This window comes from Leucoraja erinacea, chromosome 14 (assembly GCF_028641065.1).
Source record: "Leucoraja erinacea ecotype New England chromosome 14, Leri_hhj_1, whole genome shotgun sequence".
In the NCBI taxonomy this organism is placed as follows: Eukaryota; Metazoa; Chordata; class Chondrichthyes; order Rajiformes; family Rajidae; genus Leucoraja; species Leucoraja erinaceus.
In genome coordinates this window covers 37,622,906-37,636,882 of record NC_073390.1, presented here as the reverse complement: position 1 = coordinate 37,636,882, position 13,977 = coordinate 37,622,906, and the positions used below count along the sequence as shown (strand labels likewise).

At 40.7% G+C, this 13,977-nt stretch overlaps 1 protein-coding gene across 2 annotated transcripts; it reads left to right on the top strand.

The window, feature by feature from the left end:
- The first annotated feature begins 53 nt into the window (after window positions 1-53).
- Window positions 54-10,421, top strand: LOC129703588 (E3 ubiquitin-protein ligase MSL2-like). 2 transcript variants are annotated; one of them, XM_055646180.1, is made up of 2 exons: window positions 54-694; window positions 6,610-10,421. In XM_055646180.1, exons 1-2 carry the CDS (start codon window positions 421-423, stop codon window positions 8,238-8,240), a joined length of 1,905 nt encoding a protein of 634 aa, XP_055502155.1. In that variant the 5' UTR covers window positions 54-420; the 3' UTR covers window positions 8,241-10,421. The 2 variants fall into 2 exon arrangements, with proteins under 2 accessions (XP_055502155.1, XP_055502156.1); XM_055646181.1 differs by lacking the exon at window positions 54-694 and adding an exon at window positions 1,156-1,346.
- Window positions 10,422-13,977: the final 3,556 nt, after the last annotated feature.

Genomic DNA, 13,977 nt, shown 5'->3' with positions numbered 1-13,977 from the left:
CTTTCCTTCGGTTCGCACGCTCGTTCCTTCCTTCCTTCCCCCCACCCCCCCCCCCCCCCTCCTCTCTCTCTCTCCCTCCCTCCCTCTCCTTCCTTCTCCCCATCCTTTCCCTCCCGCGGATAGAGAAGGCAGCGGCCGCCACCGCCGCTCGGAGGAGGAGGGGGCGAGAGAGAGACCGGGGGCCGAGCGGGAGGCGAGTCCTCGCGAATGGCGAGAGGCGGGCGCCGGAGGCTCGAGCCCAGCGGATCGCCAGAGGGACGGAGCGGCTCGGATGGAGGCGCCGTTCGCGGCTAGTCGGCTCCAACTCACAACCACAGCCGCCGCGGCCGCCGTGTAGTGATGGCTCTGGGAGAGGAGCCGAGCCGCCGGAGACCAGGTCGCGGCAGCGGCATCGTCCGCTGACACCCAGCTCTGTTATAAATGGACATTGGCGACGCCGCGGTAACCGGGCATCGGAGTAAAAGCGATCGGAAAGGCGCTCGGCGGCGGAGGCGGCGGCAGCAGCAACAACAACAACGCAGCGGCCTCCCCGGCCGCTGCTCGGACGCCGCCATGAATCCGGTGAACGCCACCAGCCTGTACGTTTCGACATGCCGCTACATCATGCAGTGCGAGCCGCAGGATCCCGGCTCGTTTCCCGAGCTTTACAAACTGCTGCCTTACCTGCGCCAGTCCCTTTCCTGCTGTGTCTGCGGTGAGTGCTCAACGATGCAAAAAAAAAATACAGGCAAAAAATCGCAACGGCAAGGGCCTTTTTATTTCTGCTGAAGGAACAGAGAGGTGAAGCCAGATCAGTACAATTCTATTCCGAACATTGTGCTTTCTCTGTTATTTCCCCTCCTATCTCTATTGAACTCTACAAGGAAGGGGTTGTGCATTGCACCAGATGCCTGCACTGTTTGCCACTAACTACAGCAGAATTCAATTATTTAATATCTTGGCGATGCAGATGGTGCAAGTTCAGTAGTAAATGTGTGCGTGTGTTTGTTTTGACTTTGGTCGAGTGCAAGTGGCGTCGTTTCCCCCCCCCCCCTCAACGTTCGTACTCATATATTGCCTTTACAGTGCAGCCACCGTTTGCTGTATTATGCTTTGCTTTTTTGTAAACGTGACTGAGAAATCTTAAAGAGCAACAGTTAGAGCAGAGTGGCTGTTGATGTTTGGGGTAAACATGTTTTTTCCTTCTCGAAGTAGGGAGAATTTAACTTACAGTGCTACAGAGGCCTGCACTGGTACACCAACCATGTGTTTTTATCTCTATGAAAGTGTCCTGTTTGAGCGATTTTGTTTTTGGTCATTACAGCATTGGTCTGATACTTTACAACAGTGATCTGATAAAACGACAAGTGAGTTGTATTTATTAATTGTCCGATTATGCAATGTGTTTTCTCAATTCCCAGCAAAGGCATATCGTGTCAAAGTTGGGAGTTTTTCACCCATAGTTTGCCCATATTAAATAGTTTTTTTTAATGAGAAAGCTTCAGTACGGCTGAAATAACGACGGTACTGATTTATTACTACGACTGGTCTGTCATTTTTATAGTATCGATCAAAATGTGTAATTTTCCTACAAGCATGTAAGCACAAATATAACATCATTCGAATGTCCTTTTGTCACCGAACGCCCATTTTATTAAATGTAATTTGGGATCTCGAGAAATCAGGTTGTAGGCTTGTACCCTGCCATTCTGGTTTGAAAACAAAAGTCACCACGTGTTTGGGGAGAGTAGTGGTTTCATCGCCGTGTATTATTTTCTCTTTGCAATTCATTCAATTCAGCTTTTTAAAACGTGGAGCTACATTTATTGAGCAAATCTGAACGCGATGAACATAATATAGTAAGATAATTTCCCTCTTTTGTATTGACCAACTATTGTTGCATATAAATAGTTTAAAATCCCAGCATATTGCGTTGGTGAGAGGAAGCACTTCATAATCAGGTTCCAGTATAAAATGAGAATCGTAATTGACTGCATTTATTATCATTTCCTGAGCTTGTTCGCTGAAAGTTGCATTTTCGCATTAGGTGACCACCACACCCGGTCGCTGGCGTATTCTGCCCAAAAGTAAACACACACACACGTGCTTCTCTAGAAGCGTCGGCCTGGAAACGAAGCATGTTCAGCCAGTGAGCAACTCGATTCCAATTACTTTCGGTCACCGTTCACTTCAGATTTTTAAACTTTTAATATGTCCGAAGAGATATTAACTGCACCTGAACGACATTGTATGGAATGTTAGATACTTTTTTGAACAGATTGATAAGCTGCAATCATTGGTGTATTAACGGTAGCCTTATAGCTATGGCTGTTTTGAATTGTTTTTGCTTAGATGGTCCTGTATTATGGCTCTGATAGTTAAAGATAAAGATTTAGTCATATTTTAATACTGTTTAAGGTCAGATGTTTAGACTATTCGGTATGTAAGATTTTAAGTAATTTCTCTGGAATATTTGCAGTGTACTTAAAAAATTGAAATGCTTTTCACAAACATTTGTATTCATTTATGATTAATACTTCCAAGTATTTCAATTGTTTATCTAACTTTGGAAAACAGAAGGCATGTCACTCCAGTCTTTGGAGAATAAGTATTATTGTAATATTGTTACAGTTAGCATTGATAAATGTCCAGGAATCCAGCCTGGAACTTGCATATCCATTGAGATACTTGGCCCTACCTCTAATCGCAGGGTTTGTAACTGATATAACATTTCATACATTGCAATTTTTCACCATAATTTGCTGGTTTTGTAGCAGCATCGATTTTTGGTGGGTTTCATATAGGTTGTGAATGTTTCAAGCCCCTGTCCAACTTTGTGACAGATAAAGTTAGTTTGGCGGGATTTGTCATCACTTTAAATGTACAGGAGCAGGAGAATGGCTTTCCCATTTATGAGATATTTGATGAGGTAGCATGCAAGGATGACTGTGCCGCTTAATATAGGTCGAGGAAAGAGACAAAGTTGAACTCGGAGAACTAAACCACACTTGTGATTTGAGGGATGAGATGAGCTGATTGTATCCTAAAGGGAAGAAGTCCAATGTGATTTATCCTTCATAGCTAAACGTGGTGGTTTATTTTGGGGGGAAACTTTAGTTTTTCTTTAGTATTAAATTGGGTTAATAAACATCTCTGTGATGCAGTACCTTTTTTAAGGTAAGGAAGTATAAACTTGTGTTTGGGAATATCCCTTTTTTATAAACCTAGGGGAGCATTCCCACCTTTACTCGTGTTGGATAAGCTGCTTTGTAAATGATGGCTAGTTGGTTGGTGCCTGATTATGGTTTGTGTGTCTGCTTCATTGTTTGGGTGTCGAGCTCTGGGCAGAGTGCCAACAGTCAGGTCATTTAGTATGCATTAGGGAAAAAAAGCAAGGATAATCTGAAAAATGTGTATGCAATTAGACTAAATCTGAAATGGAAAAAGGGAACATGTATCCAGCTTTACATTCTGTGGCTATGTATTTTTTTTAAAGAAACAAGTTTATTACATTTTTTAGTATTCCAATTGGATAGATCTTTCAAAGAGCTACCACAGATATAAAGAGCCAAATAGTCTCCTTTGACAAATCTTTCTGATTTGCCCAATGAGTTTTGTGTTCACTTTAATTTGAGTTTTGTAGATAGATTTAATGTCATGTAAATAAATTAGTTTATATTGAGGTCTTCATACCATTTTAAGATTTTGTTTACAACTAATTAACAAACCTTAATGCACTTGATGTAATTTCATGAGCAGAGCATCAAATGTATAATCAAGCCTTTTAATTCTAATACCAGCAAATATTTACAGGCTGTTCCCCGTAATGATCACATTTTACAGGTGCCCATAAGTTGCTTTGCCATAGATTGGAAAATATACACTTGATATAAGAGCCGTACATCCACAGTATTGTAACGGATGACATCAAAAGCTCTCTAAAGTAATAATTCATAAAAGTGGGGAGAGAGAGAGAGGAAACTCAATGGTTGCATTTGCACAGTGCAGTAGTGGAATATCTTCAGTTGTGAGCAAGTTAAGTTTTTGACTTTTTTGCGCATGTTTAACTTGCTTTTGTATGGGGTTTATACTGATGGAGCGAGGTATACCACGTTTCAGAAGGTGCTCATTGTTGAGAGGTTAGAGATGTTGGGTTAAAAAATTAGTGTATGTGGGTTTTTATATATAAGAAAATAGGTTACACATAATGATTTGTTTACAAACACATGTCCTACTCTTTAGGCTTCCCTAGAAGACTACTGCAGTGCAAAATGTTACTGTTGTAAGCCTGTTTCCTGTTTAAAATATACCATCTATGCCGTAGCTTTTCATCGGTTGAAAATATGACATTTATGTAAATGAAACGCATTCATTTCAGAAGACAAATGACAAACAGTTCAGTTATTTTTAACAAGAAATACATTTGTAAATTTCTTCATTTTTAATCTGTTATGTCCAGCCACAAGAATTTGTTACATTAGTTTCAGTTTGTCAGCTTCCGAATTTCTTTTTAAATTATAAGGATAACTTTTTTACTTGTACTATGACCACGCAGTGATTAATGAATCTCGAGTGAGTTTACTCAAGCGACTGATATGTTTACAAATACACAGGACAAGATGTTAAAAGTCCAAAGTGCCAAATATCAGATTACTCCCGATGGTGATGGGAGCCTTCTGCACTCACCTATGCTACTCCGATGCTGAGAAAGGCTAGGCAGACACGTCATTGGGGTTATCAAGTGGGCACCTACTTTCATCGACGTTTCGCTGATTGAACCCACGACGTCTCCAGTAGGCTCAGTGCATTCTGGCGTCCCAGAACCACCACCCCTCTGCATCTGTCTAGTCGGTTGTTTGGGAGATCAAATGGGGTCTTTCCTCTTCAGCCAGAGCCACTGGCTACTGCGCTCTGCCACCCGTGATGTTTCTTTGATGGCCTGGCGTAAGACTTGTCCGCTGATCCCCAGGTCCTTCATCAGTCTTAAGGTAGATGTTGCCACACAACATTCCCATGGTCTGTTAACTTCTGTCCCTCAAGAAACATTGCATTTTGAAGATTTTTGTTTCAAATCTGATATGTGTATTCTATTGTAATGCTGCAGTCACTGTGTATTTATGTTGCACCTCAAATTTGTGCGAGTTCTTTGCAATATTGAGGTGTGAACGATTTAGAGCAGTCCTGACCATTTTGAAAATTGCAATGATAGACACAGTACTAAACAACAAATTTGTATCTCCTTTTAAGCACTGGTGTTTTTTTTAGGATATATAAAGAAATCAAACGGTCCAGATCATGCTCATGCTGGTAACTCAATAAAGATCCCAAAAGAGCTTCATTCCAGATGCCAGTACTTGTGTACAGAATATGCTGGAGGTCAAAGACATCTATCTGACTTTTTCATCAAGCAGAGTCCTATAACCTGCTGAGCATGGGGCCGGATACCTTTGGTATCAGGCCCCAAAGCGACATGCCAGCCGCACTTGGTGTATCTAGTATACCCTTATTCATTTGAATAGGGTGACTGGTCTACATTTTTTTTTTAAACTTTGTGTTCCTAGTTGAACTTATATTTGAATTCTATATAGATCACTTCTGGGAAAAGCAAGAAGACTTTCTAATAGCTTGTGGTGACCAAAGGTTATCGGGATAATCTAGACATAGTCTTGGGTTCCACTGCCTGTGGCCTAGGTTTCACTCACAAAGCAGTTCATTTTGTGGGGTGGCCTTGTCATCTATTCTGGCCATATACACAAAAGTATGCAGCAGCACAAGGTGAGTGCATTAACAAAGCTCATACTGCAGTGCAAACCTACCATTTCACTGAAGTGGTTGGGGAATATCTTTTCAAATATACAAGATCATAATTATACTGTGAACAAAGAAATGTTAACATGGAGACACAAACTGCAGATGATGGAAGGTTGAGCAAAACACAAAGCGCTGGAGCTACTCAGTGGGTCAGGTAGCATTTGGGGAGGGAATGTGCAGGCAACACTTCGGGTTGTAGCTCTTTTATTTGCCGTAAAATGCTTTATACACCAAAGACTAATGGAAGTGTAAGCATTTCAGGTACAAAATGACTTGTTTGTGACATCTCAAACTATAATAGATCTCAATTCATAATCATGGATGAAATATGACTGAAATATTAATGAGCATGTTGTTGGATAGGGCAAGCTTTGTGAAGGCTTGACAGCCTGTTATGGAGGAATCCCATTTTACAATATAATTGTAGCTGCAAAATCACATTTAAGACATCTACTGAATTTTATTACAAAAACTACTGACCAGGGTAACATATTCTCTAGTCTGTTCTACCAATGCCACATATTACTTACTAACAAATAATAGACTATGGTCATTGAATTTGTGTGATTTTTATTTACACTTGTCCCTAATTTGGAAATGAGCATGAAGTAACTGGATCCTATTTTTTTTTTTCTCCTTTTCCTATATTGGAACTAATATATTTTTAATGACGTAGAAGTACATTACTTCTCAAAGAATTCCTAGATCAGTAATTTATTAAAGTAAAATTGAAAGGATTTTCCAGAAAATAGATAGGAAACAATTTTTCTAACTTTTATCAACTACTTTGCACAATAATAATAATATTTTCTTTTACAGGAAACCTACTGAAAGATCCAATTGCACCTACAAACTCCACTTGCCAGCATTACGTCTGCAAACTGTGTAAAGGCAAAAAGATGATGATGAAGCCCTCCTGTAGTTGGTGCAAAGATTATGAACAGTTTGAGGAAAATATACAGCTGAACATACTGGTGCGTTGCTACAAAAAACTATGTGAATATGTAGCTGAATCCCCAATTTCACAGCACCTCACTACAGTAATGGATGGTGCGCCTGACATTTTAAACCTGCTGCAAGAGGGGCTCTTATTGGATGAAGAGAGACAAGGGGCTGCTGCTTCGGCAAGTGCTTTAAATTTATCAAATTCACCGACCCCGTCGACCTCGGAATGCACCAGTGACCTGGAAATGGCGGCTACACCACAAATCATTGAAAATATTCAAGACTGTGAGCAAGTTTCAAGTAATACTGAATTAACCTGCTCTAGTTTCAATGGGTTGCCTGGTTGCAACGGACTTTCTGTAGGCGAATTTACTGTAAATATTTTTTCTTCTGAAAATTCAGAAAGGCTCAATACATCCTGCATGGCAGAGGACTTCAAAAGTAGGGACATTTCTGACAGTTTGCAGGCAGTCAGCGAAGTAGTTTCTTGTAGTAATGTTGATGTAGTGGGTGTTGACATTTGCAGTTATGGTGAAGACATAAAGCCTAATGGCTCTTTGTTACTTACTGGTGGACATGTATATCAAGACCTAGAAACAGTTTCAAATGATCTAGATGCCTGTAGCAATTATTCACAACCGATTTCTGAGGCAATTACACCCAATGGACCTCTCTTAGATGCCAAACCTATCTCCTTGCCTTCTATAAACAGTATTTTTGTTTCTAGCAACGCACCCCCTCATGGTATTCCCTGTGTAGCAGCAACACCCAAAATAGTACGGATGAATCGGAAGCGATCTCGATCTGAGAGCGACAGTGAAAAGATTCAGCCCCTACCTATTTCCAGAATTATACATGGCCCACCGTTAGGGGCTGCTGCTCCTGTTCCTGCCAAACGCGAGACTAAGTTGTCCACAGAAACTGTCGTCACTGTGCCAAACGGGGGCACACTAAAAGTGGGCAAACCTTTGCTTGCGACCAGTAAAAATGTTAAAAAGCACGCAGAACATGGAGCAAAGAAATCGCACTCAAAAGTAAAGCAGGGAACAACCAAATCTAAAACCAAGGAGAAGGTTCATAGCAGTACTATAATGCCTGGTAGCCCATCAAAAATAGCATACAAAAAACCCCCAGAGAAGAAGGGGTGCAAGTGTGGACGTGCAACACAAAACCCAAGTGTTCTTACTTGTCGTGGGCAACGTTGCCCTTGTTATTCAAATCGCAAGGCCTGTTTGGACTGCATTTGTCGTGGATGCCAGAACTCGTACATGGCCAATGGTGAGAAAAAGTTGGAGGCTTTTGCCGTGCCAGAGAAGGCCTTGGAGCAGACCAGGCTTACAGTGGGCATCAGTCTAACCAGTATCAGCAATGCGGTGCGGAATGCAAGCACGAGCGCAAGTGTCATCAATGTGACAACTGGGTCGCCAATACCTACTTTCCTAGCTGCCAGTCCACATGACGACAAAAACTTGGATGAAACTATTGACTATAGATATGACTGTTAGATTGGAATCGATCTGGTGGACCTTAGGCATGTCCCTGTTAATGGGATGACTACAACTTTAAGGCAGCTATAGTTCTATATTTGGGGGAAAAAAACTTAGTTGAACTTGCCGTAGTGCTTTGGGTATAGATCACTTGAAGTAAATGTAAATCATCAGGTTTGACTCCAGAGGAGAGGAATATGTTAATTTGAATAAGATGTAATTATGAACTTTTGCAAGTGGTTTATACTGAATGATCTTTGGCAAGAGAAATTTGACCTCATTGTTGCTGCTTATGCATTGTGCATAATCGCAGAAGGTTAAGGTGTAATTTAAAAAAGAATGGTGAACTACAGTACGAACAGTTTAAAAAAAAAACATGTAGAATATAATGTCACTTTTTATATGCAGATTATTTTTGTGTTCTCTAAATCAAAAAAAACATTTGTTTTGTTTTATTTTGGTAATGTCATTAGATGACCCAAGAATATATTTAAAACAAAATGCCTCATTATTTTCTAGTGTCTGCATTAGCATGAATCAGTTGCACAAAGCAAAACACTCCCATAACACCTGTGTAGTTAGTTTCAAGTAGAAATGAGGATGATATTTTAGGCGCACATGGTATATATTTTCTTCCCTCAGGGTTGCTTGCCGTTTTATTAGAACCATGTGGTGCTCAATGTGTAATTTTGTCATGAATGGTGGTTGCTGGAAGACCCCACCCCACTCTGCACATGCACTTAGATGCCTACAATTGGAGACAGTGTCGGAGCCATGTTAACAAAAGTGTGTACAGATGAAGGTTATTGAGTCAGTTAAGTTGTGCACAAGTGTTTATGCAGGTGTTTCTCTAACGTATCTGAGGGGCTTGATCTTTTACAAACTTGGGGATGTACAATAATTTGATACTGGGCTGGATTTGTGCTACAACTCGCCACTGTCTCCTTTTGATGATACAGGAAGCAAAGTGGTGATGAATTGACATTGAACCCAAACGTGCATATTACAGCAGTGCCTCTGCATTACTTGTTATCTGCCATTGGGTAGCATAGCACTTACTGTATCGTCCTGCATTTACCTTCTAGTGCCAGATAGTACTGCAGGTGGTAGTTAATTGTCAGCATGTCTAACTAAAATGAACAATAATACATTTTAGCCACATTGGCAAATTCAGGTTTTACATTGGCATAAATACAGTTGAGTAACAAAACAATTGGCCCTTGTGTCTTTATGTGCAATTTGACCAATATCACATAAAGTTGGAATGAATAAGTACAATAACTTTCACTAAGGCAGTTCAACAATGGGGACTAGTGCATGTGCTCCTCTCCCTCTCGTGTCCCTTGCATTGAAAGCAAATCCCAATATTCTGTCATTAATAATATCTCATAATCCCATTACTTCTGTCAATGTGGCTGAACTGCTTGTACCACTGTCCACCATTGTAATGTATATGAAATTACTCCTCAGCCTCACTTATGGTTTGGCACATAGCATGCACAACAATGGTTATTCACATAGTGTAAATGTGCAGGAAATTTTTCACATGCAGAAAGAGATCGGATGGCACCTTTTTGTTTTTATAGTGTAGCTGGTGTCATTTCCTGTGAATGTGGTCAAGTAGCGTTTTGAAGCCATAGGAATAATGTGATGTTTGTGTCCAGTCTGTATTTTTTTTGTTGTTTTTTTCTTTTTTTGTTTTGCAAGAAGAATTGAAACTATTTTTGATAATGAGAGTAAATGGTGGAAAATGCTTCTTCAGTTTTCTTGTCTTTTTTGGCACCTAAGGCACCTACATTTTAATTTTTTTTACATCCGTGGTAAATTAATGTCATAGCAAAGCTATGTTTTTGTATTTGTGTATTGTGATTTCTGTATGCTGACCAAAAAAATCCATTAATTGAGTAGGTGGTTGATCCTAACTCTCGCATGAACTTTACGCTTGCTGTTCAAGCATTTAAAACAGATACTGGTATGTAGCCACAAGAAGTCCGTGGAACCATTTCATGACATTTTTGCAAAGCTGTGAAGCTGTATTAACACTGTTGTTTTCCTGTTACCCGTGGTAAAAGTTGGTCCAGATTCCATTGAGGAACCTAGAGAAAACATCCTTAATTTTTTTTCTAAATGCTGGTATATTCATGCCGTTTTTCGGAACATGTATGAGAAAGTAATGAATAAATGCATTAGTTTTATACTACTCTGGTTTAGCTATATTCAGGTGCAATATTTGACTGTATTGGCATAAAGATGCAAAATACTTGTCTTATTAGTATACCTGCTCAGCATAGTTTTTCATGATTTTTGACGAGGGTATGTATGCTATGAACATATTGTGTTTTGGATTGGTGGGAAACATTTATTTTGATGAAGAACTAGTAAAGCAGAACCGAATTTTTATTTTTTATTTTTTTAATTATTTTTTAATGGATTATCACTTGGCATTCGGAAATGTTTCTTAAAATTATGAACACCAGGAATAACGGCATCAAGATGTGCTCAGCATTTGTTAAAGGTAGGATTAGTATCAATTTAAATATTTATTTGAGGATATTTTATTCATTGCAGTTACATCCATTCATTTGGCTTGTGATGTCAAATTAAATAGATCCTCGCAACAATATCTTTGTGATCTCGAGAGTAAGGCCCAATTCAAGATGCGTACAAGGGCACTCTGGATCGATAGGCTGCTACATCAAGGCATTGGGAGAGTGGATTAACTGTTTTATCTTCCATCTGCGTACCAGGTTTTTTAAATTTCATGAATACTGCTTCAGAACCTTGCTGTTTCCAATAGGTTCCCATAGCTTTTTGTGATTACCAGCGTGTTGAACTTATTCCTTTACTCTTCATTGTTAACTCCTGGAATACAATATTTTACCCAAGATGCACTGTGACCATATCAGGCATTGTTGTTGATTCTAATGAGTGTAGTCTTTTCTTATTTCTGGAAGGTGTGTTGGTGAATGATAGGAATACTTTTCATTCTTCTGTTTCTGAGGAGAGAAATGGTTAGTTCTGTCTTTCCAACTACTCTCTCAGCTTAAGTGCCTTGTGTGTGCACTAGGTTTTATAGTCCTTTTTGTTCAGCAGAACTTGAAGTCCCTAAACTTTACTCATTTGGCAAATGGTAGAATGAGCTCCCAACACCTTCCCACTCCCCCAACCAAAATGAAATGTCAAGGTTGAGATATCTGTTAAATTAATTGAGTGGGTAGATCCAAAACAATTACCTTGAAGTTCAGGACAATACTCAACTATTTTAACATAGCCAAGTAAGTTGAATTTTCTGTGGCATTTTGAAAGGTTACCGATACATTGTGAGCTCGGAATCCATTAAAGGATTTGATTTTAAAGCATTCAGCTCACAGCAAAACCATAAATAAGTTTATTGGCCAAGTATTCACATACAAGGAATTTGCCTTGGTGCTCCGCTCACAAGTACCAACATGACACACAGTGACAGTTACGAATAACTCAGTAAACATTAATAATAATAAAACATTAATGATAAAACATCATTGTTCAAGCATGTGAACCAACTAAATACCAGATCAAAGGGTGGCTACAGAATTTTGGCTGTTGAGTAGAGCAACTACTCGTGGATAAAAACTGTTTTTATGTCTGGCTGTGGCAGCTTTGACAATCCGGAGTCGCCTTCCAGAGGGAAGTGATTCAAAGAGTTTGTGGCCAGGGTGAGAGGGGTCAGAGATGATCATGCCCGCTCGCTTCCTGGCCCTTGCAGTGTACAGTTCATCAATGGGGGGAAGGTTGCAGCCTATAACCTTCTCTGCTGATCGGACGATTCGCTGCAGCCTCCAGGTGTCGTGCTTGGTGGCTGAGCCAAACCAGACCATGATGGAAAAGGTGAGAACAGACCCTACGATGGCCGTTTAGAATTGGACCATCATTGCCTGGGGCAGATTGTGCTTCCTCAGCTGCTGTAGGAAGTATATCCTCTGTTGTGCCTTTTTGATGGTAGCTCCCCAGTCGATGGTAGCCCCCCACTTAAGGTCCTTGGAGATGATGGTTCCCAGGAACTTAAAATACTGCACAGATGTGACTGGTATTGCTGATGGTGAGTGGGATGAGGAGAGGGGGAGCTCTCCTAAAGTCTACAATCAATTCCACTGTGTTAAAAGCATTGAGCTCCAGGTTGTTGTGATGGCACTAGGACGCCAGCTGTGACACTTCCTGTCTGTAGGCAGATTCCTCTCCATCCTGGATCAGCCCAATCAGGGTTGTGTCGTCCGCAAACTTGAGAAGCTTGACAGAGGTGTCTCTGGAGGTGCAGTCGAGTAGTGGAGAGGAGAGAGTATGCTTCTATGCTGAGTGTTTGCGGGTCCGAGATGTGCTTTCCCAGCCTCACATGCTGCTTCCTGTCTGTCAGGAAGCTGGTGATCCACCGACAGAAGGGTTCAGGCACAGTAAACTCGGAAAGTTTGGAATGTAGTAGCTCTGGCACAATGGTGTTGAATGCAGAGTTAAAATCAACAAACAGGATCCTCGCATAGGTCCCGTGGCGGTCTAGGGTGCTGTAGGATGAAGTGCAGGACCAGGTTGACTGCATCATCCACACATCTATTGGCCAATGTGCAAACTGCATAGGATCCAGCAGGGGAATTGTGATATGTTTCAGCTTGGCCAGCACAAGCCTTTTGAGTGTCTTCATGACCACAGAGGTCAGCATGACAGCCTGTAGTCATTAAGACAAGTAAACCTTGCCTTTTTGGGTACAGGGACAATAGTGGAGACTTTGAAGCAGGCAGGGACAGTACATGTTTGCAGGGACTGGTTGAAAATGTCTGTATAGACCGGTGCCAGCTGTTTGCCACAGAGCTTAAAGATAGAGGGGGAAACATTGTCAGGAGATTTCTGGCTTTTTTGTCTTGTGAAAAGCCTCTCCACCACCTCTATTTTTATTGTTGATATTGGATAAGTGATGTTGTGCAGCACAGAGGGTGTGGATGATTGGGTGTGAAGTGGTGATTGGAGGGGGGAGGGGGGAGGGGGGTGGGGGTGGGTGGGTGCAGAAGGGCCCAGTCTTTGCAGACTGAGGTCAGGCTGTGAGTGGGTGTGAAGTGTTGGTTGGGGTGGAAAATGGTCAAGTCTTTTCGTACTGGAGTCATGCCTTGAGTGGGTATGAAGTGTTGAATGGTAAGGAGAGGGTGCAGGGTCCATTCTTTGTAGACTGGGGTCTACAAACACTATGCCTTTATAGGATTATTGCAATTTAGGATAGAAGGAACGGGTAAAGAATAGGACAGAATCCTACAATGTCACTTTCCCCAGCTTGTGGGGAGCTGTGTCTACCTGTTCACATTATCTGCATTTTACCTACTTGTTTCCACTTGAACAATTTTGCCTCCTCCATCTTCAAACGTGCTTTATTTACAAAACGTTATAATTGGTAAAAGCGTACCATATGCCAATTCATTACAGGACTTTGCTATTGTTCTGGACTATTGTAAGCCTAATATACATTGTCAGATGCAACTTTACCCATTGTAAGTTGGGTTTTTTTTAAACTGCGGTATACTATTGCTTTAAGTTGAATTTTAAAGTCCTACATTTAATGAATTCGTACTTTCGATAACACTATAAATTATTCCAGACTTCAAAAGGTAATTGTTAAGATTGTTAAATATAATTAACTGCGATGGCCTGGACAGTTCAGAATTTATTTTAATCATTCTATTTTATAAAGGTAACTGCTTATAAAGGAAATTCCAGAACCTTGGAACATACTATTACT

Coding starts and splice junctions, on each gene's coding strand:
- LOC129703588 (XM_055646180.1), top strand. CDS start 421: ATGGACATTGGCGACGCCGCGGTAACCGGGCATCGGAGTAAAAGCGAT. Junction 695..6,609: donor CCTTTCCTGCTGTGTCTGCG/GTGAGTGCTCAA, acceptor TTTCTTTTACAG/GAAACCTACTGAAAGATCCA.